At 56.4% G+C, this 20,324-nt stretch overlaps 1 protein-coding gene across 1 annotated transcript; it reads right to left on the reverse strand.

Annotated features, from left to right (window-relative positions):
• Nucleotides 1–31: 31 nt before the first annotated feature.
• Nucleotides 32–18,945, reverse strand: NALF2 (NALCN channel auxiliary factor 2). The gene is made up of 3 exons (XM_069015108.1): nucleotides 18,169–18,945; nucleotides 936–1,107; nucleotides 32–441 (listed from the first exon to the last, which is right to left on the reverse strand). Exons 1-3 carry the CDS (start codon nucleotides 18,943–18,945, stop codon nucleotides 32–34), a joined length of 1,359 nt encoding a protein of 452 aa, XP_068871209.1.
• Nucleotides 18,946–20,324: the final 1,379 nt, after the last annotated feature.

Here is a 20,324-nt window from a genome sequence, read left to right on the forward strand (position 1 = left end):
TTCTCCTTGGAGGTCGGCTCTGCCCTCCGCATCACTCGTCCCGTGCCACGCTCTCCTCCAGGGCGGGCGGGGCCTCCAGGCCGAGCCCCCCGGCGCCGCCGTGCACGCTCGAGAAGGACACCATGGTGTGGAGGAGCATCAGGACCAGCACGCACAGTCTGATCCTGCTGCTGCCGAGGCGAGACCCCGCGGAGACCGGCAGCAAGGACGGGGAGCGGGGCTGGTGGTACTGGTGGTACTGGTGGTGGTGGTGGTGGTAGAGGTGGTAGTGGTTCTGCCGCTGGTGATGGAGGTGGGGGTCGTGGCGGTGGAAATGGAGCGACTCTGACGCCGTGGATTTGGGGGATGTGTCCTCGTTGCTGTCTGGGGGGTGCTCGCAGGAGTCCCATTGCACCTCGCAGCACTTGGCCTCCTCGTCGGGCAGCTGGTTCTCCAGCAGCCCTGCGGGAAGGAAGGAAGCAGGAGGAGGGGTCAGCGCGACACTGAGGATGAGGCTGCGGAGGGAGCGAGCCCTGGTGCGTGCCAGCTGTGGGATGGGCACATCTGAGAAGCAGGACATGCAGACACCCCCTGGGACCGGCCCCCAGCATGTCTGTGAGCCTGCACACACCAGCAAGGTGAGCTCAGGGCTCCCCAAATTCTGCTCAGAGAGCTTCAATATCCCCACCCTGCTTTAATCCATCACCTGCAGCTCCTTCCACGCTTTAGCTTTCAGAGGTAGGACGTCCACCTCCTGTGCTGAGATGCTGCTGTGGCCCCATTAACCCCTTATCCCGCACCCTTGGGATGGCCACGTTTTGGCATCAGGCAATGCTTCCACACTGCCCCTCCTCCCACTCCACCCCACAAGCCTTCCAACCGCAGGAAATGGCTTGGAAATTCCCCAGGGCTCACCATCACCACCCCGTGCCCAGTGTGAGCCCGGCCCTCCTTACCCGTACAGATGAAGCCAGGCAAACCTCCATAGATCAGCTCGTCATTGTCCGGTAACACGAAGGGGCACCTGGTCTGCACCTCCAGGCAGTATTGCTTGCATGGGATCCGCTGCCGGCACTGCTGCTGGGTCACGTTGAAGTACTCGGAGCACAGCCACGCCTTGTAGACAGCCTGGGGGAAATCATGGAGAGGGACACGTCACTTCCCAAGTACTGGGATAGCTGGAGTGTAAAAGGGGAAGGGAGAGCTCCCAGCTCTCGTGGGAAATGTGTGTCGGGGTCACTTGTTGAACAGCGATGGATTTAAACAAGCCACTGGAGTGTCACAATGGTGGAACACGTCTATCCAGCTAAGTCCACCACAAAAATAAAGCTAAATAACCACATGGAATCATGTCCCCTACAGAGAGGCACCGTGACAGATCCTGCCAGCATCAGCGACCCAAGAGCTCAGTCCGTCACACAAAAATTCAAACGCTCTGGGGATGTCCACATCCCCAAAACACCCCAGTGCTCCCCAGGGCAGGGGAAGGACTCATGTCTCCTCTGAAGTGCCTTGGTCCCCACCAGCTCTGGATGTGGGACATGGGACAGCAAAACAGATGGTCCTTACTGGAAATTTCCTGCTGGAAAAGCTGCTGGACAGAAGCAGATGGGATGCAACACACACAGCAGCTGCACATCAGGCTTGCCCCTCTCTGCCACCAAGTAACACTTTCCTCACCTTCCCCACCTGGTCCTGGGAGAGATTCCTGATTCCCTAACATCTGGAACTTCTGCTGTGCCATTTCTTGTGGCTCAAAGGGAAAACTTGCTCATTTCCCATGGATGTTCTGGCACTGGGATGTACCAAACAGCTGTACAGGTGCTTCCATGTGCTCTGTTCACCTTCCTGATGCTTCCAGCTGTGCTTGGCAACATTTCCAGAAGGAAGAGCACCCTGGGGCTTCAGCTGTGACTGCAAGGCTGTGCCACATTCCCTGCCTCTCCAGCCTGTCCAGAACTGGGTTTCCCTCTTCCCTTCCAGCCTCTGTGTGCTAGTGCCCATTGCAGACAGCCGGGCATAGCCCAGACGGCCTCAGTTACAACCATATTCCCAAATTTCCCTTATCTCCCCAGCATGAGGCATGGGGGAAGTTGTTTGTCTCCACTGGCTGTAGCAGAGAGGGAGGGAGAACTCCATTTCTCCTGGAGTGCATCATCCATCAGGCTGCAAAAAACCCGTGGCACTTCCAGCTCATCCATGAACTCCTGTGGGGACAAGTGACAGCACCACGGTCATTCCACAACCACATCCAGCCTCCTTTGAAACCAGCTAGAAAGGGCTCCCTGTGATTGAAAGGGAATGAGTTTCCCTCCTCTGCATGCTTGGAGAAACCCCATGCTCCTCCTTCCAGCTGCATTTTCATTTTCTGGAGGCTTTAAACCCATCACTTCTTTGTTTCCCCGTGTTCTCCACAGATCCTTATCATCGTTTGTTTGGCACACGGTGGTGTCTCAGGATTACAGCTGGTTGGGAAATTCTTGGCAAGTTATTTTAGTTTGGTTTTTTTTCTTCCCTGGAAAATGCCAAATCATGAAACCCAGAATTTTCACAGAAGTGTGTTAGCTTTGGTGAAACTTCCATCCCAAAAAGTTTAATGGGCACCAGAACACAATTTTTGGAGTGAACATTTTGGAGCAGTCCCCAGTACCGTGGCCAGGCCTTTCCCCTGGGAGGTGGGAATGCAGGTGCTTGTTCTCCCTGTCCTGTTGGATGTTAATTACTGAGACACAGTGGAACAGCTCCAGAGGAGGGAATGACTCTGCAAACAGAGTGTGAGGACACAAGCAGGAGGGTTTTGAGGTCTGGATCTGCATCCTTGAACACATCATCCCTGGAAGTGTCCGGGGCCAAGCTGGATGGGGCTTGGAGCACCCTGGGATACTGGAAGGTGTCCCTGCCTGTGGCAAGGGGTGGGACGGGATGGGTTTTAAGGTCCCTTCCAACCCAAACCATTCCATGACTCCATGATCTGCCTGAGCTGATTCCCTAGAGCTGAGGAGGAAGAGGCCGTGCTCCAGATGGGCCACAACCCCCACTGCAACACGTGCCCTCCCTGATGGCCTCTGCTCCCTTGGGGACAGTGTCAGGAGCAAGGGGACACGGGGACAGCAAGGAGGACACAGCAGGACCCCTCAGTGGGTGGCGCATGGCCCTCTGCAAGCCCCGTAAGCTCTTCTCCATTGGGAAAGCAGGACCTGTCATTGCTGGAACCTCAACAGGATGTAAAGGAGGGTTAGAGAGCTAAGGGGACAGTGACACCTTACACTGATGGGACACAGCACCAGGGGGTGTAAAATGAGCTCCAAAGCACCCACTGACTGCCCAGGATTTATCCAGACAGGACACATCCTCATTCCAATCCGAGGACTCGACACAACGCTGCCTGGACACAACGCTGTTGTTTCCACATGCTCCACACACACTCCAGTGTAATCTGGAGCAAAACAGAGGGGGGCCTTGTTAATCACCTGAAGTATTTGGGCTGCCTTTAGAGCAACAAGGAGAGGGTGTCCTGAGAACACCCCGACCCTTGGAGCATCCGGCAGCGAGGGGCTCGAGCAGCTGCTCCTTCCCCTGGTGACCATCCAGGATTTTGGATAGCTGGTATGGAGACCTGCTTGAATTTGAACTGGCTGAAGTTGGGAGGGATGAATTCCCCCCAAAGCCATGAAGTTTTCAGGATTAAAAGCTGGATGGATTAACTAAACCACAAGCAGCCTGTAGTTTAAAGGGGAATTATGACACACAAGGAGCTGGATGGGCATCACTGGTGTGCCTGGCCCCGTCTGGGACAGACACCCTGAATCCATCCCTCCAGCTCAGCCTCTTTTCCAGCCCTCATCTGCCTTAGGATAAACATCTCCATCAGTGGGACTTCCTTGTGTTTCCCAAGGAGGTTGTTTCACAGCACTTATCTTGCTGCCTACAAGTTTTCCTTCATACTTGACCTACATTTTTCCATCCAAAAGTTCACTCCCTTCAATCATTCCCTCCACCATTCCCTCTCCCTGCTCCGTGTTTACACATCTCTAATATTTGCAGATGTCTCACGCTCCCCCTTTAGTCACAACTCAGGCAAGCTCGGCTGATTTACTCGCTCCCATCTCCTGCCAGCCTTCTTCCCAGCTCCGACCCTCTCCCACGCTGCTTCCCAGATCCCAGTCACATCCCAGCTCCCACCTGGGCTCACGTGCAGCCCAGCATGGAGGGTACACTGGGTGCTCCAGCAGAGGATTGTGGGTGTCAGCTCAGCTGTCTCAGCTCCAGATTTGGGTGGCAAAGGCAGCCGGAACAGGAGATTTCCCAGAGCTTTGTAGGAAGCTGCTCAGGCTCATCCCATTCTCCCATGGAAATACAGCTGGCACAAGCAGGCTCTGCATAGATCCACAGGTTTTCCCCCTAAAATGTTTGTGCTGATTCCCATCAGGGAATCAGGCAGAGGGCTGGGGTCACAGACATGGACATTCCATGAATTTAATGAAAACATTAAAGGAGAGACTGCAAGGAGCGGGTGATACCACCAGGGAGGGCAGAGTTGGAGCACTCATCCAGAACCTGAACCAGGATTCCCTGGGTGCCTTCTGCTTTTCCTTCCCTTTCCAGGGCACTCATCTTCCCTGAGGGAAGCACTGATCCCAGCCAGTCCTTGCCATTCCCTTGCTGCAGATCCTCCAGGTGCTGCAGCAGGATTTCCTGCAGCTCTGCAGGATGGAAACTGCCTGTGTGTACTCAAAACCAGAGACATCCAAGATCTGCTGGTCCAACAGGGCTCTCCCACTCAACCGGGATCAGGCTGAGAGACAGGTGAATCTCCAGGAGATCCCAGCATCTTCCCCTCAAGCATCCACAGAGATCCATGACACAGGCAAGGAGCAAATTCCCTGGGATGCTCAAGATTTGGTATCTCCAAGCTTATCCCACACAATCTCCTTTGTTCTGCTGTTAAAAAGGACATGTGGGAATTTAGGACAGGAAGAAATTTATTCCCTGCTTAGATCAACTAGGAAAGCTCCCTGGTTTCCATCCTTGCCCTCTCTGGATTCTTCAGGAAGCGGGTTGGGCTGCAATCAGTGTTCCTGCCATTCTGGTCTGCCTTTTGGCAGATCTCCAGCCTGGCCAAGTAAATATAAGTGACCTGAACTCCAAATAGCTCCAGTTTGGTGCCCTCTTCCTGCATTTTTAGCTCAGAGGACTGGCTGTATGACTCCAAGAAAGCACACGGAATTTGGCTGGCTAGGAAAAGAGCCAACTTCAGACACCCAATTTATATGGAAGGAGGAGGACAGCCTATCTGTTCACATTGGAATTTTGTAGGTGGGATGAAATACCTCATCATAAAAGACATTAAAAAAACCCCAAATGAATTGGATTTCCAATAGTGAATTAAGCTCCCTGTCTGCTCACACTTCCAGCAGGATCTGGAAGCAGCAGCCAGAGGGACAGCGCTTTCACAGGGAATTCTGTGCCAAATGGGAGTTCTTCCCTGCCTGCATTACTCCCTCTGTCTCCTGTCAGTACCAGGACAGCATTCCCCACCAAACAGCTTTTCCAAAGTCTTTCTGTTTCTTTAGGATTTCTGCACAAATCTGGCCACTTCAAGGCCAGGCCTGTTGCTGGCAGAATGTTGGAAACACTGGCACTTCCTGTGGAACCATCCCAGCTACATTTTGGGAGAACCGAGGAGCAGGAACGGAGCAGCATTGTCGGGATACACCACCACTGCAGAGGATGCAGGGCTTGGGATAGTTTGGATGCCCACTGGGAATGCCAGCTGTAATTAACACAACAAACTGTTGTTTTCCCATCTGAACAGGAATCAATGCTCGGGAAGTTTCCCCAAGGAAAATCCTGCTAATGGCACAAATGTAACAAACCCTTCTCCTTAATTAGAGGCAGGGGTTGGGGCAGCATCCCCAGCCCAAAATCCACTTCTCTGGAAGGGGGAGATGCAGACTGAAATGGGAGGATAATGAGGGCAGAAAGGAAAATAGGGAGATTTTCCCTACAAAATAACTCCCAGAAGGAGACCTGGGAGTGTGCTTGGACCAGAGGTGAGGATCAGTCTGGAAGTTGGACTCTGCCATCATGACTCTCCTCCTTTCCCTCTTCTCACTGGGTGCACCCAGCTCCCAGCAGAGACGGGAGGAGAAATCCCTGCCTTTCCCTGCCAGACCCCCAGCCTGGAGCAGCCCACTCCCCTCCCGGAGCAGTTCCTGGGACTCACAATTCCATCCTGGCCTGAGAGGAGCATCTGGAGTGGCTGTGCCTCATTAATCTTGGACACAGGGAAATGAGCACTGCTAATGAGCCGCTCGGGCAGCTCTCCAAGCTCTGGCACATCAGGATGCAGCGCGGGAAGCAGGACAGGCTCGGGGGGAGAGAAGAGCCCCCTTGGATGGCAGAGGATTAAGGGAATGCTGAGGTCCAGGGCCAGCCAGGAGGAGTCACAAACACATGTGCAATGTCCAATTACCACTGTATTCAATTAACTGGGACAGTAACAATGTGGAGCTTTAAACCAGCTTTCTTAAGGCTTTTTAAAAAATTCTCCTTGCTATGGGCTGTTCCAACATCATCTCTGGAACAGCCAATTTTTGGTTTCTTTGATAGTTCTAGAGTTGTTATCCCTGCCTTGACACATTCACATGCTCTGGGTTAGGACAGGGGGGAGAAAAACACCAACCCAATCCTAAACTCCCAACAGCTGGGCAGGATTATGGGGTTTGCATTGTTTTTCCTTCATTTTTAATATAAAGTTGCCTTTTGCCTGGCGATGACAGCGCTGGAGCTGCAGCTTCTCCGTTTCCCAACCAGGGGAGCCTCTGCCCATTGTACCCAGCTCCAGAGGGCACGGAGTGGCGGCTGCGGTGGGCACTGGGATGGGGCTGCCAGCAGGAATGCCCGGGCCATGGATGGGGATAGGGATGGATGCATGCCGGCTGCAGGGAACGGCACTGGTGGGAATCCTGACCAGAGCAGGTGTTCCTCAAACACCACTGGAAACTCCACATGGAGCTGCTGGGCTGGCTGGCACGTGCCCATTCCAGGCTCTGCACCGTCCTGCAGCCCACCCCTCTTCCAGGTTTGGTTTTCCCAGAAGCTCCCCCCCAACCATCCCATCCATGACATCCGCCTGCATCCCGCTTGTTGTGTGTTGTTCTGGATGCAGGGGGGTCCGGATCCACTGACCAGGCTCATCCTCAGGGATGGTCCTGGGCAGTGGAACATCCCCTGTGCTCCCAAACTGTGGCTTCCCACCCACATCCTGCAGGATCAGAACATATCCCTTGACCTCAGTGGTGAAGTCACTCCCAAATTACCGGGAAGCAAATTGTCAGAGCTACTTACTCACCACTCAATCACCTCATGAAGCAGCTGATAAAGCTTAAAACTTTTAGTTTTCATTTTAAAAATAAAGCATTTTAGCTTTAATTCCCAGTTCCTGATTAAAGAGACTGTCTGAACGCTCCTTATTTTAGAGGGAAAAGCCCCAAATTTCCCCCTCCAAGACACTCAAACCCAGTCTGAGACACACAATGCCCCAAGTGCTCATTGTTCAAAATGAAGAGAAAACAGCTTTAAAGTGTGACCCTCACACACCTGACACACTCAACACCCAGGTAACAGCTGTCACACTATGTCACAATATCAGGCAGCTCTACATGTGCCTTGGGAAGAACTGGAGTGGGAAAGGATGGGAGAACCAGCACCCCAACCTGTCTCTGCAACCACACGCACACCGTCAGCACCCACAGGTGATGGGCCAGGGGGTGGCAGTGCCAGCTCCCAGCTCCGGGTAGGAGGTGGCAGTGCCAGCTCCCAGCCCTGGGAATGCTCTCAGGGGACAGACACCACAGTCACAGTCACCTCCTGGCTTTGCCCATCTGCTCATGGCAGCGAGGGCTGCCGTGTGCAGAGCCCAGGGAAAAGCCTGGTCTCATCCCAGCAGGTGCCACACTCCCCTTGGAACAAACCCAGGAGGGAAGAGCCTGTGCTCGTGGCTGTACCAAAGCAGGAAGCATCCCCTGGAAGAGCAGAGCTTGTGGACTTGCTTTGGACACCTCTGGCAGCTCCTGTGCTGAGGGGCAGAGCACGTGGCATCCCAACATGGCCATGTGCCTGTGCCTATTGATTAATCACAGTAATTAATGGCACAGCTGGATGAACAGGAAGGCAGTGACCACTGCCAGGCCCTCCTGCTTTCCACAGCCACTGCCTGTCTCCATGCATGTCACAGGTCCATGTCCCTGCCCAGCAGTGTCTGCAGCCCTTCGCCTCCCACCACAGCTCCCACTTTTCCCAGTGCAGGTTGGGATCTGGCCTGTCCAGCCACCCAGCCCTGCCTGACCACTCCTACAGCCCCCAGCCCACTGCAGGAGGCTCTTGATCCCAGATCACTGCTAGAAAACATCCCAATTCCCATGGAATATTTCCATTTTATTATCAGACTCCACCTCAGGGTAGATGCATCCTCTCTCAAAGGGGGGTGAGCACAGGGTGACAGTGCTCTGCTCACAGATCTGAGCTCTCATCCCAGCATTCCTGATGTCAGTCTCCTGTTCAGTCCCCCCTCCTCACATCCTGGGTGTGTCCCCTTTACAGGCAGTGCCTGGGACACGGTGGCCCAGCCATGGTGGGCTGCTCGTGGACACTGCTGCCAGACCCCAGGCACAGACAGTCCCTGTCCCAAGATCCCAGCCCGGGAGCACGGCGAGGCCAGAGGGACCAGCACTCCCAGGCTGCTGTTAATCCAGGCTGCCACTCTGTGTTCCCCTTTCAAGAAGGGTCTTGGCTGGGCTTTAGAGAGGAGAAGAGCAGCTGGTCAGGAAGGCAAGGCCAGATGGAGTGTAGAGGTTTGTGTGGGAAAGGGGTGGACACCAGGAGACAGAGACAAACAGCTGGTGGCCAGGGAGAGAGCAGCTCTCCTTGGCATCTGGAGGGCTCTGTCCTTGTGACACCACATGGCCATGCCCCAGGGGGGAAGGAGGGAGATCAGACCTGCAGTTCCAGGGCCTTGTCACACTCTGAGGAAAAAACTTCCTCCCAGCATTCCATCTAACCCTGTCCTTTGGCAGTGGGAAACCATTCCCCCCGTCCTGTCCCTCCAGGCCCTTGTCCAAAGTCCCTCTCCAGCTCTCCTGGATCCCCTCTAGGCACTGGAAAGGGCTCTAAGGTCTCCCTGGAGCCTTCCCTTCTCCAGGTAAACACCCCCAGCTCTCCCAGCCTGGCTCCAGAGGGGCTCCAGCCCTCAGAGCAGCTCCGTGGCCTCCTCTGGACTTGCTCCAGCAGCTTCATCCTGGACAATCCCTCACCTGCCAGCCCCCAGTGAGGCTGCGGTGACCAGTGGGTCAGTTAGCAGCCCATCCTACCAGCCCAATTAGTTAAAAAAGTAATTAAAGACCTCTGCAAAACTGAAGCTGAACACGATGGAGTTGGGGACAGAGGGAAAGTGAGGTCCCTGCAATCCGTTAGGATAGCTTGAGGAATTCACTCCCATTAGATCCTGCTGCAGCCAGGGGCTTAGCAGGATTCAAAAGTGGATTAAACATTTATACAGCTAATGAGAACATCCTGTTACATTAGATAGGATATAAAAAAATAAAGGCGAGACACTTCAGTGCCACAAGCCATAAATTACCCACCAGTGATGGGGGCGAGGGAGAAGTTTCTTTGCTCATCCCCCTTCCAAGGAAGTGGTGAGGTTGGAAAACTGTTCTCAGGATGGTGTGAGTGTGCAGCCCAGCAAGGGCTTGTCACAGTGGAGCTGTCTTGCATCCAATGCCTATGGAAGGGCCCAATCCTGCACTCTGCCAGGAGGCCCTTGCACAGCATCCCATGAGGTCCCACTTGGCACAAGTGGGAATGGGACAGGGTGTAAGGCAGCAGGAGGAACCTGGTCCCTCATGTCATCCTTGTGCACCCCACGGAGAGGGGTGAGCAGCAGGATCTGGCCCATCCCAGCTCCCTCCTGGCGCAAGCAGAGGGGAGACAGCAGCATCCTGGCTCCTGGGAACCTTCCATGGTCACAGGGAAGTGCACAGTTTGCCATGCTCACGCTGGGCCTTACAGCCACATCAGCTTGTGCCCACAGGTCCCTTGAATGCAGGCAAAGATGATTTCAAGATGCTTATCAGCACTCCTGGCAGCTCCTACTGCTGGAGACACACAACAGGCCATGGCTCATGTCAGACCCGAAAGCCACAATCTCTGGTTTTCTATCCCTGGCTCAACACCACTTGCAGAGATCTCCCGCTCCCTTCCAGGGGAGGAAAGCCCCAGGATAACTCTCAGTCTCCGTGGTGAGCAGCAGGCAGGCGCTCCCAGCTGGCATCACTCCTCAGGCAGCCAATCCCAAGGGATGCGCTACTGCAGGGAAGCCCCATTCCTGCTGCTCGAGCCCTGCTGGAGCAAGCCCAGGACAGGCTGGGGCTCTCCCTCTCCCCGCCCCTCTCCCTCATTATGCTCTGCAGAGTGGAAGTGCTTCCCCTGCATTCCCATGAGCAAGAAGTGTCTGGAGAGCCGTCCCAGGACCACGCTCCGAGTCAGGTTGGCATCCCAGAACCCCTGGTGCCTCCTGACAGTCTCATTTGAATGGGAGAGCAAGGAATGACGACAAACAAACAACACGGCAAGGCAGGAAAACACTGCTCCTGCACACACAGGCAGAGAGCCCTGTGGATTCCTCCTCTCCACATCCAGCTCCATGGAAAATGACATGGAAGACAACTAGCTCTGAGGAAGAAGACACTGAACACCAAGAGCAGGTCAGAAAGATGCCCAGGTCTGAAGAGGGTTGAACTCATTACATTAAAGACAGAAACACAGCTCCTGCTCTGCCAGCACTGTTCACTCCTTCCCAAACTACACCTGTTCAGAAAATTCCAAGAAAGTTCCACTTGCCTCCTCTCCCTCTGTTAACCACCAGCAGCAGGGAACGCTTGGGTGCCTGTGGGCACAGGGTGGTCCAGGCTCCCTGGTCTGGGCAAACCCAGGAGCTGGCACACCCCTCACCAGGAAAACCCCCATCCCAGCCACTTCCAGGCCACCTCACCAGCTCTACCTTTGCTCTCCTGTCCATCTGCAGCCTCCACCCACCAGCAGCGCTGCAGAGCTGCCATGCAGCGATAAGATTCCAGCCGAGATGCCAAACACGTGTATCTTTTACTCCTGAGAGGATGAGCAGGGCAGGTGGCATTTCCTTCTCCAGCCAGGACCAGGAACACCGGGATGCTGGCGCAGGCAGGGCTCTGGAAAACCAACTCCTTGCCAGGTGAGGCCATTTCATGCTGCTTTTTTAACAAAGTGGCCGCATTGGCAGCATCTGGGGGACTCCTCCTGTGACACCCCAGGAGCATGGCTGGGAGAGAGGCCCCAGGGAAAAGCCAGGAGCTGGGAAGAGGAGTGAGATTGAAGCAGCCAAGCCATCCCAGGCAGGCAGCTGCCGGCTCTGCCTGCGGGAATGGGGCTGGAGCAGCGTGGACAGATGGCTACTTCTTGCCCAGGCAGCCTCTGTGTCTCATTCACAGATCTGCTGTCCCTGAGTCATTGCCCTTCAAAGGACAGCAGAGCCGAGCTCCTGCGTGGAGCCAGGCATGAGTCGCATCCTAATGGCATCCCGGTGACAGCGGGAATAGCCCCCGGCAGCCAAGTACATCCTGCCTCTGCTGCCTGCCTGCCTCCCACCCTGGAGGGCAGCTCTGGAGCCCGAAGCGGAGAAAAAGCCTGTGGGACATCCCTAGGGACAGGCCTGGGGCCATGGGATGTTTTGACGAGCCCTCTCTGTGTGTGATCCTTGGCACTGCCAGGTGCTGGGGTCAGGCCAGGCCATGTGTGATCCTCGCTGGGCAGGAACGGCTCCTTTCCGGATGGAAAAGAATCCTGCCCCCAGGCAGGGACCAGGAGAAGCCCATTGTGAGGGCAGGTCCAGCTGGGTTCAAGCAGACACGCTGTGCATCCTCCCCCACTTCCCGGTGCTGGTGTGGGGGGGTGCCGCCTCCTCTCCCTGGGATGCGCGTGGGGCTGGAAGTCACCATGGCACTAGCACATCCCTTTGTCCACGGGGAGCACGAATCACTGCCTGGTAGGAATAGCAGTGTGGCAAGACAACCCTGATCTGGACTACCACAGGCAGCCTGTGACAATGGATGTGCACAGCAAGGGGGCTGGGGGTCGTACTGTTTTCCCAGCGCCCACATTTTGCCGATATCACCGCACGCGCTGCTGAGCTCCCGACTCCCAGAGCCTTCCCGCACCCCACAGAGCAGCCAGATACTTTCCATCTCCAGCTGCTGAGGTGGCATCTCTGAGGAGCTCGTTCCACCCTGCTGCCGAAGTCCCCGTGCCCGCTGTGCTCCCAGGGATGGGCACACGTGGAGAAGAACCTGGGCTTGCATCCGGCACTGACGGCAGCAGGCACAGCTGGCAGCACACAGAGCAGGAACCGGCGCCGGAGCCTGCGGCACTTGGAGCTCTGCTGGTGACAGTTTGATGGAGACAGATCTCACCCTCCCTCGCCATCCCTGCACCACTTGCTGATCTGCCTGTTGCTCCAGGGAGACCTGCTGCTGCCTTGGGGAACTTGTGGGTTTTCCCTGCAGCATCACTGACAGACACGGGTGAGGACAGGCAGACAACAAGGACTGACAGACAACCAGTGCAAAGGAGGCAGCTGAACACCCCCCAAATCCCCCATAAATCCCTCCCATTTGCACCCTTTGCTTCACTCCACAGCACCTGTGTGGGTCCAGCCTCCAGCGTACCACACACTCCCAGGCAGCTTGAGATGTCTCAACCCCAAGCTAAACTCAGGACTGTCCAAGCACCATCCGCAAGCCTCCTGGCTTGCAGCCCTCCCAAAAGTCCCAGGTACCACTGGTGCATTCCTGACACCTCAACACCTTTTTTTCCACAGGGAAAACTCCTTCCATCAGTTCAGTTTTCGTTTCTCCTCTTTTCCAAGCCTTGATCTCAGTTTTCAAGCATCGAGGAAGTAGCAGACACAAGGCACTGGAACTGGGCTGTGCCAGAGGCTGCAGCCACAGCACCTGCACACCAAACCCACCACAGTCCTTTGGCCCAAATTCTTTATACAATGGAATCACATCTTTGTGCAGGGCTGCAAAAAATTCCCTTTGCTCCCACGGAATGGGTGGGGAACACGGAGCCGCACACTTGGCTAAGCTCGTGCATGTGCTCCTGCTCAAGCTGCCAAATGACTGCGCTGATCTGCTGGAATTACTTTGGAATTCACGCTGGAACCTTTCTTCACCTCATGAAATGCCTCACTGGCCAGGCTGGTTCTGGAGGAGAAGCTCTGGAGCTGACACGATGTGTGGGAGCAGCTCCTCCCCTCCCAGGTGCTGCTGCTCGGAGGGGACCAGGTCCCGGGTGCAGCTTTGCAGTCACCCATGCACAGATTCTCTGGAAGGCTCATTGCTGAAGTAACTCCCTCAAAAAAGCACAAGGTTTTGGTGAAACCACTTTTGCTGTGGTTCTCAAGGGACCTTCCCTCTGTGCAAGGAGCCATCCAGGCTCAGAGCAGGAGTGCACCAGGTTGAGCAGCATTTTGGATAAGCCAAGCCCAAATAAACTCAACTTGAGATACTTTTGTGAAGGTAAAACGCTGCTTTGGTTCCCCCAAGAGGCGTCCCTGGCACTGTGATAACCCCAAGACATGGTGTTCCCAAAGCTCCTGGCCCCCAGTAGGCTTGGATTTCCAGAGGATGCTCCACAGGGAGGGATGCTCTGTAGGGATGCCGATTGCTGATGCTATTCCCAGTTAAACAGGAGCCAGAAAACAGGACCCCAGAGGGTGCTGAACCTGGGCACTGGGGATTTTCTCCCTGTTCCACGTGGGCTGTGCCAGGGGTGATGCCAGAGCAGGAACAGCCTCCATTTCTCACCACATCACTGCGCACCCGTGGCACAGAAACACCAGCAAAGCCTTGGGAGCGAAATCCTGCCCTGCCAGAGGTACCAGGGAAACCAGAGGTGCAGAACCAGATCCCACAGCCACGGGCCCATGTGCAGAGAAACCTGATAATCTAATCACATCTGAGATGCTACAGGTCCTGTCCAGCCTGGCCTGCCCAGCTCTGCTGCCAGCCCCCTCCTGCCTGTCAGCCCTTCTCTCTCCACAGCTTTGTTTCTCGAAGCCTAATGACTCCTTAATTCCGCGGGCTTTGTCCCATAGATCTTGATTTGCCCCAGGGCTGGTGGGAGGGGGCACTTTTGGGAGCTGTTGGGGCGGGAGCCAGCACGCAGAGCTTGGCCTTGGCACGAGCAAAGCTCTCATCTGGCGTCTGAGCCAGAGCAACACTGCTCTTTTCCTGTTTGGAAAGATGGGAAAAAGGCACAAACCAGCCCTAAGCATCCCTCAGGGCATTGCTTTGGAGGGACTGCGATTTCCTCCTGCACTAAGTCCTGCAAAGCCTGGGCTGACAGTTTGAGTGCTGTTGCTACCCCACATTTCCTGATGGCTGTTCGAGTCCAGTATCCATGTCCCCAAGTCATGACCCCCTCAAACCCCTTTGGAGGATGCTCCAAAGTGTCCCCACAACTGCTCAGTGCACCAAGTTCATTGTGCCTTGCAGTGACAAAGGGTACAAGTCACACAGGAACAGGTGAGATGGAGGTGGCTGGCAGCTGCTCCCAACTCAATTAATGACTTTTCCCCTCTTATGCTCAGAAAAACAGGCATTCTCCACCTTCTCTCCACATCATCCCTACCTAGCACCATTAACACACCAGCTGGCAGGCAGATCCTCACAGCAAGAGGTGAAATGTGTTTGAGAAGACGGATGGACCTTGTGGACCCACTTCCCTCTCTCCCTCCTGTCCCACAGGATGCCAGAGCCCCTGTCCATGAGGGTCCCTGTGGGAGCCAGACCTCTAAAATCCCACCAAATGGGAAATGCAAACAATAAACTCCAGAAGTGCATCTTCATGGTTCACTGTCTCAGTGTCTTCACTGCCACAGGGGATTTCTAGGGTTAGCTGCAAGAGTAACAAGTAAAACATTTCCAGGGAGTGATTTGGAAGCTGACGGGAATAACAACATATGCAGAAAGTGGGATCTGCCCAGGAATGATCCCCAAGCAGAAAATAAAAAGGAAGAGTATTACAGCACTGAGTAATCTCAGCATCTGAATTACACACGGACCCCACCACTTCATGGGATTCCTATCTCCCAGGGAGACTTTGGTCCAGTCTTCCCCAGTCTCCAGGCACAGACAGATCCAGGTTTGGGATGCTTAGAATGCTGCTTCCCCTCCTGGCAGCACCTGCCTTTCCCCCCCAAAACATGAGCGCAGCTCTCAGGATGATTTATTAACAAGGAATTATGTGTCTCCTGAATCCAGTCCACAACACTCACACACTTCCAAATTTTTAGCTCGGGGTTAAACCTGCTGCTGAGGAAGGAACTGGCAGCTCCGGTTGGGATTTGGTGTTGCTGTTTTTTGAAATCAGATGGAATAAAGAGCCAAAATCACCGGAGTGGTTGGGCTGCCACAGAGCTCCCTGTGAGCTGTCTATTGAGCCACACTTCTTAGGGACTAAATTCCAGAGGGATCCGTGGCTCTGCAGAGGGAAGCCGTGTGCAGGTGAGCTGGAGCTGCTGTGCTTCCCCATCTTCAATTTTCCAGCTGCTGTTATGGAATGGCAGGGATGTGAAAGGGAAGCAGCACTAATTCTCCATGCACAGCCCTGCTCCCATGGTCCCGTGTCCCAGAATTATCCTTTAAATCCCGTTTCTCCAGCTCCAGAGTTCCTGCAGCCAGAATCCTGCTGTGAGGGCTCTGCAGGAGCTCTCACACTGGCCAAGCTGCACATTCCAGTCTGTTTTCCTCCACTCTTCAACTATTTTCCTGTTATTTGCTCTCAGATGTTATCACCATCAAGCAGCAGCTCTGCCATCCCTCACAAACAGGTATTATCCAGCATCTGGACGGGAATTACGAACTCACACTGCTTCAAAAATCCCGCCAGCCACATTCTTCCAGGGCAATGAGTAACTGCAGTCCCTGCTCAGGTCCAGAGGACTCGAAATCAGGCCAAAACTCGCTCGTCACCACAATGCTGGAGGGGTCTGGCACTAGTCTCAATTCACAGATGGGGAACAGCCACTGAGAGGAAAAAGCTGAATCTCATGGATGTGAAAGGCTAGGGTAAGGCACCTAAATATGGAGTGAATGGCCTTGAATTAAGCAGCCTGATTTTCAGGAGTGACCAAAAGGATGGGAGCTGTGAGGGCTCTGGTGGGAGTGTGCAGACTTGGGCACTCCCATGGGAACTTCCCCACAGGTGGCCCAGAGGAGTGTGCACAGGTTGTCCCTGCTGCTCGTGCCTCCTGTTGCTTCCCAAGTGCTGCCTGTGGAATGCAAGGCTGGAGCTCACAGATGCTCTAGGGATGCACTGACACAACACGGAACCAGTTCAGAGGGACGAGTCCTGCCACTGCCTCCAGTTCTGCGTCTCCCAAGCACATTTCCTGCTCTCCCATCAAGGATGTTAAACCCAGGCACACTTAATGGAGACTCACCGAACCACAGCTCTGTTTCTACATACTGTGGAGTCCCAACGTAACGATTATTTTCTCACCTCTTTCACTTTTCTCTCTGGGTCTCCCAGCAGGGATGGAAGCTAAGCCTGAAGCTGGAATGTCTGTGCTCCACCAGACACAGCAAAGGAAGACCCTGATCCTGCTGGGCCCGTGGGAGCAGGAGCAGCACAATGGACAGCACCGAACTCCCTGCAGAAGCGGAGCAGCAGGACCAAACTACTCGGAGCAGGCTGAATACTACGTCCCTTGGAAACCACAGGGGGAATCTGGGCAAGCAGATTGTAATTACCTGGCTTGGCCCGGGCCCAGAATGCCAGCACAAGCTACTGCTCAAATCCAGCTCCTCACAAAAGCGACCCTTGTAGTGGCCAGGATGTCACCAACGTGCCCTTGGTGTAAGACACCACCTCAGTGTCCCAGAGCTGCTCTTGCTGCTGCTCCTGCACTTTCCCAGGGCAAGAACATCACTCCAAGAGCTGCCCTGCAACTCCAGGTGTCCCTCAAAACTCGTCTTCCAGAAGAGGAGCAGTCAACCCTGTCATACTACCAGGGAGGAAGCTCTGCCACCATCCCTGTGGGGACACTGCTGTCACACACCCCAAGACACAGCTCCAAGAAAGAGAAGCAGGTTTAGTTATGGAGACCATTGCACTTCCCAGAAGTGACATCTGGAGGAAGCATGCACAGGTGAGCCAGGCAGCTCAGAGCAGGTGGAAGCTGGAGGCACCACAGGCTTGTAAGAACGGAGCATCCAGCAGAACCACACCGCGGGCTCCGATGGAGATCTGACCACAACTCTCATTTGGGAGAGGAGATGGCTCCATGCTGAGGCTCAATCCCATTGATGCTGGGAGGGGCAACCAACCCATGGGCTTTCAGAACATGGACTGTGCCCTGGGGCTGGGGACAGCCAGTGACACTGGGGGGAACACCAAGCTGGGAGGCACATCCCAGCGTGTCTGCACCAGCTCCCTGGGCAGAAAGGGCAGAAGAGCTGGAAAAGGGCTGCTGTGTACAGGGAAGGGGCCCTGGCACCATGGTTCATCTCAGGTCACCGCTGGTCTAATGACAGCCAGGCAGAACCCTGGGCTGTCTGAGGAACAGCAGCAGGTCTGAGGCAGAGGTGAGGGGCCCCACACCTCCCCCAGCTCGGCCCCTGTGTGCACAGGGGTGCACATGGAAAGGGGTGTGGGAGAGGCTGGAAGGGATTGGATTGGGATGTAGGGAATGAAGTGCTTGGATTGAGGTGGCATGTCAGGATTGGGGTGTCAGGATTGGGTGCTGGGAGTGGGATGTCATGAGCTGGGTACTCAGATTGAGGTGTTGGGAGCAGGGTGTTGAGAATGGAGTGCTGGGAGTGGGATGTCGGGAGCTGCCTCTGTGTGCACAGGTGTGAAGAGATGTGAGAGCGCTCATTCAAGCCAAGTCCTGCTGTGCCTTCTCTGTCCCACCACCCGGTCCCAGCCTTCCCAAGGGCTCCAGACTTGTCCCACCACCACTGCCAGGAGAGGTTTGGGGAGCAGAGGGAGACCTCAGCCTGTGGGTAGGCGTGGGAGCAGGGAGACCAAGATACCCCCACGCTACCAAGCCCCGTGGCCCAGCTCACCCCAGACGCCCCCTCGTACCTTGCAGTCCGTCAGGCAGGATCTGACCGAGTACTCTTCCGATTGCAAGTACTTCTCCAGCAAGAGGTCGAACTCCTCGTATTTTTCCTGAGCGTGTTGGTCCAGCCGCTGGTACGCCTGGACGCAGCTGCTACAGGCCTCCCCGCCCAGCGCCCCGGCCGCCGCCACCACCAGGTCCACCATCAGGTTGTCCAGGCTGCAGTCCAGGCCGTCGGGGCCGGCCATCTCCCGCAGCAGGTCCCAGATCGTGTAAGTATCACAAAAGGAGAGGTTGAAGTTCCTGAAGTAAGCCTGCAGGAAGGTCCTTTTGGAGGAGGGCGAGGCGAAGAAGGGCGCGGCGGCGGCGGCGGCGGCGGCGGCGACGGGGGGCGAGCGCAGGGGCGCGCCGGGGGCCCGCGGGCGCTGCGGGGCGAGCAGCCGGGCGCACGCCGAGTCCAGGTCCCCGCGGGCGGCGGGGCAGGGCCCGCCGGGGCCGCGGCTCAGGTTGCCCAGCAGGGCCTCGCAGCTGCCGCCGCCGCCGCCGCCCGCCGGCTCGGCCGCCAGCAGCGCCCGCGGCCCGCGGCCCCGCGGCCGCTCCCGCGCCCGCAGCTTGGCCCCGGCGCAGAGCCACAGATGGTCGGAGAGGAGCACGGTGAAAAAGAGGAGCGAGGCGAGCGACAGGCGCCATTTCTGCGCCCGCTCGGGGTCGGCCACCGGCTTGTCGCTGCGGCGCGGCGCGCAGCACACGGCCCCGCCGGCGGCGCCCCCGCGGGGGGACATCCAGGCGCCGCGGATCATGCCGGGGGCGCGCGGGCGCCGGGCGGGCAGCGCCGCGCTGCCGCCGCTGTCACCTGCCCCGCGCCGCCGCCATGCCCGCGCCGCCCCCGCCGCGCCCCGCCGCCGCCGCCCGCCCCGGCCCCGGCCCCGGCCCCGGGCATGCCCCGGCCGCCCTCACTCGGCTTTCCGCTTGCCCCGGCGCGGTGCCGGGGCCGCGCCGCGCCCGCCGCCGCCGCCGCCCGGCCCCATCGCCCTCAGTCTGTCGCCATCTTCGGCCGCGCCGCCAACACCTTGAGGAGCCGCGAGCGCTGCGCCTGCGCGCTGCCCCCGCTCCGCCGGCACCGGCACGGCCGCGGCCCGGCCCGGCCGGCACTGCCGAGGTGCTGAAGGACAGCTCCGATCGGCCGCGCCGGGCCGGGACACCCCCGCACCCGCGCACCCGCCGCAGCCTCGGCGGCCGCTCCGCTCTCAGCCTCGCCCTCGGCCTCACCCCCACCCTGACCGTCACCTGCACCCTCATCATCACCTCATCCGCACCGTCAGCCTCACCCTCTTCCTCATCCCTTCCCTCATCCTCATCCCCACGGTCATCCTCACCCTCATCCTCACCTCACCCTTGCCATCATCTTCACATTCACACTCACCCTCATCCTAACCCTCACCTCACCCTCACTCGAATCCTCACCCTCACTGACTTGGTCCCATCCCCGGTGTCAACAGGTCCCAGTGGAGAGGGGCTATGGGGGCTCCGGCAGCAGCCACAGACACGGTGCTGTCCCCTGAGAGCAGAGCCTGGTGTCCCCTCACTGCCCACACACCCTCAGCCTCACAAAGAGCCCCCAATGATTCAATTTCTGAGGGACTGGGAGAGAGCTCTCACCAGGCAGCAAAAGCAGCTTCCAGGGACATCCCTTATTTGTGTCCCTCAATCCCTGTTGGGGGGTTCCTGGCGTGGTTAAACCCTGAGGGACCATCAGCTCCCTGGAAGTGGAAAACAAACAGAGCAGCTGAGGGAGCTGGGAAAGGGGCTCAGCCTGGAGAAAAGGAGGCTCGGGGGGACCTTCTGACTCTCCACAACTCCGTGACAGGAGAGTACAGCCGGGGTGGTCGGGCTCTGCTCCCAGGGAACAGGGACAGGACAAGGGGAAACACCCTCACGTTGCACCAGTGGAGGTTTAGGTGGGATATTAGGGAAAATTTTTTCACTGAAAAGATGGTCAGGCATTGAAACACACCAAGGGAAGCAGTGAAGTCACTGTCCCTGGAAGTGGTCAAAATCATGTGGCCCTTGGGAACATGCGTTAATGGTGGCCTTGGAGGTGCTGGGGTTGATGGTTGGATTCAACAGTCTCTGAGAGCCACTCCAACTTAAATGATTCCATAATTTTATGGACATGAAA

The sequence above is a fragment of the Aphelocoma coerulescens genome, chromosome 4A (assembly GCF_041296385.1).
Source record: "Aphelocoma coerulescens isolate FSJ_1873_10779 chromosome 4A, UR_Acoe_1.0, whole genome shotgun sequence".
Classification (NCBI taxonomy): Eukaryota; Metazoa; Chordata; class Aves; order Passeriformes; family Corvidae; genus Aphelocoma; species Aphelocoma coerulescens.

Excerpts from the sequence above, each read along its gene's own strand:
- NALF2 (XM_069015108.1), bottom strand. The coding sequence starts at position 18,945 with ATGATCCGCGGCGCCTGGATGTCCCCCCGCGGGGGCGCCGCCGGCGGG. Across the intron at positions 1,108-18,168 it reads CCTGCCTGACGGACTGCAAG|GCTGTCTACAAGGCGTGGCT; the intron begins GTACGAGGGGGC and ends GATTTCCCCCAG. Across the intron at positions 442-935 it reads GCCTGGCTTCATCTGTACGG|GGCTGCTGGAGAACCAGCTG; the intron begins GTAAGGAGGGCC and ends TCCTTCCCGCAG.